General features: G+C 40.2%; 1 protein-coding gene across 4 annotated transcripts in view; it reads right to left on the bottom strand.

Moving 5' to 3' along the window:
- Positions 1 to 1,902, bottom strand: part of RPTOR (regulatory associated protein of MTOR complex 1) — a 262,877-nt gene that overhangs the window by 238,262 nt on the left and 22,713 nt on the right. For all 4 annotated transcript variants that reach the window (XM_055090448.1, XM_055090449.1, XM_028499286.1 and 1 more), the window contains exon 2: positions 1,116 to 1,198. In XM_055090448.1, the coding sequence (XP_054946423.1) occupies positions 1,116 to 1,198 (83 nt within the window). The remainder of the gene's footprint in view (positions 1 to 1,115; positions 1,199 to 1,902) is intronic.

Genomic DNA, 1,902 nt, shown 5'->3' with positions numbered 1-1,902 from the left:
GGGGAAGGAAGGACAAGAGTCCATTACTACTGACTTGAAAAGTTAGAAATGCAAAAGCACAAGGACACACCAGCGGCACAGAGATGTTTTGTGACATTAGTCACCTGGCACCATGAGCAACAGTAAAAATTACCAAGGACACCATCATAGGCAGGAACAAATTTATTCCTGGCCATTCTCTTCTCTTGGAATGTAAATAATCCATGAAGAATTCCTAAATCCAGATCACGTGGATAAATAATCCACGAACGAAAATCCCAGGCAGGGAAGTGTTTGCTGGTTCTCCAAGACATTCCCATTAGGCTTACGCCCGAAAAGGAGAAGCAAAGACCCACGGGAGGCATGCCGGCAAGGCCACCTGCTCACCACCCCCTCCTTGTCACGTCCTGTAGGTAATTCCAGAACCAGCATCACACAAAGCTGTATGGAAAGGCACCTCCATAAACACCCCAGATTTCTAATTTTCTATTAGAATTATTAAATCCTCAAACTAGTTAATGAGAAAGACTAAATAAAATAGGTCTTTGGGCGGTTTACAAATAACTTGAGATCTTAAAGGCAATCTGACAGAGTTGTTATATTCTATACCACTTTTCCTTTTTAAAAACGGTAAGATATAGGCAACAAAAGACACAGTAACTGGTAACTGACTCCCTAAAAAAAAACCTTACCTTTTGAATCAAAAGCAAAGCATATAACAGGTGTCACCTTTTGAATGTTGACTGCTTTTTTCCTCAACTATTTGAAAACTGAAGATGGGAGAAATAGCTCTAACTAGTTGAGGTTGCAGAAAATGACTGAAAATACATTTCCTGTGTAAAATAAAAACCGTGATTTAAGAGTAACATGAAAAATACTTTTTCTTTTCTAAATATTTCAGGGGAAAACGTAGGCAAAATAAATAACAGACCATCCAATTAATGGCTCACACTAGGGCATGTGCTTCATTATGAATCCATGGAGCACATCAACAGACAGAAAGGGGTTGCAAGCCTGCCACGGGGAGTGTCCAATCACTGGATTATATGAGGTGAGGATCTGGATTCAAAGACTTTAAAACCAAGAAACTAAATTTCCTTGTAAGAAAGAAAAAGGAAAGCAAATAAAGAGCTTACCCTTGGCTGCCAGTTCTCGTACTGCTTCTGTAAATTCGCACCGATGGTTTCCAGGGCTTTCTGAGGACCCATTGACAGAGGATCTGAGAAAGCAATGAGAAGGAGAAAGTTCTTTATTTGTGCATTTCCTCCTTGCTAAACCTCTCTTTCAGAGTTTACTCTCACACAAGTCACTTCAAAGTCACCTCTGACTAAAGAAAACACAACAGGGCTTGAGGTTTACCTGTGTTTAGCCAGACTTATGGAACCGCTAAGGCACCCGAATAGGCTGAAAAGCCACAACTCTTATTAACATAATTAATTAACATCTTATTAACATCTTAATAACTCTTATTAACATCACTGGCCCCGTGATTGTTTCCTTTCATCCACGTTTGTTATTTCAGCACCTATGGTTCTCTTGCCCTCTTACTGCTTTATTCTTGTGCTCCTATTCAGGCCCAGGCTGTGCATCTGTGGAAACAGAGACCCTGTGGACAAGGGGTCCTGTACACCTATTCATTCTGGGTTTACCTATTCACTTCAGGAGGAGCTTCTAGAGCAAATAACTCTAGACCAGCAAGTCCTGAAATTTATTTGGTCTTGAGTCCTTTTCACACTCTAAAATCGTAGAGTATCCCAAAGAACTTTTGTTTCTGTGGTTGTATCTATCGGCATTTATTATATTCAAAATTTAGATGAGAAATTTAAAAAATATATCTTTTTTTTTTTTTTTTTTTTTTTTTGTGGTACGCGGGCCTCCCTCCGTTGCGGCCTCTCCCGTTGCGGAGCACAGGCTTCGGACGCG

The sequence above is a fragment of the Physeter macrocephalus genome, chromosome 14 (genome assembly GCF_002837175.3).
Source record: "Physeter macrocephalus isolate SW-GA chromosome 14, ASM283717v5, whole genome shotgun sequence".
Lineage (NCBI taxonomy): Eukaryota > Metazoa > Chordata > Mammalia > Artiodactyla > Physeteridae > Physeter > Physeter macrocephalus.
Note: the sequence above shows the minus strand (reverse complement) of the source record. Positions and strands in the feature narration are given on the sequence as shown.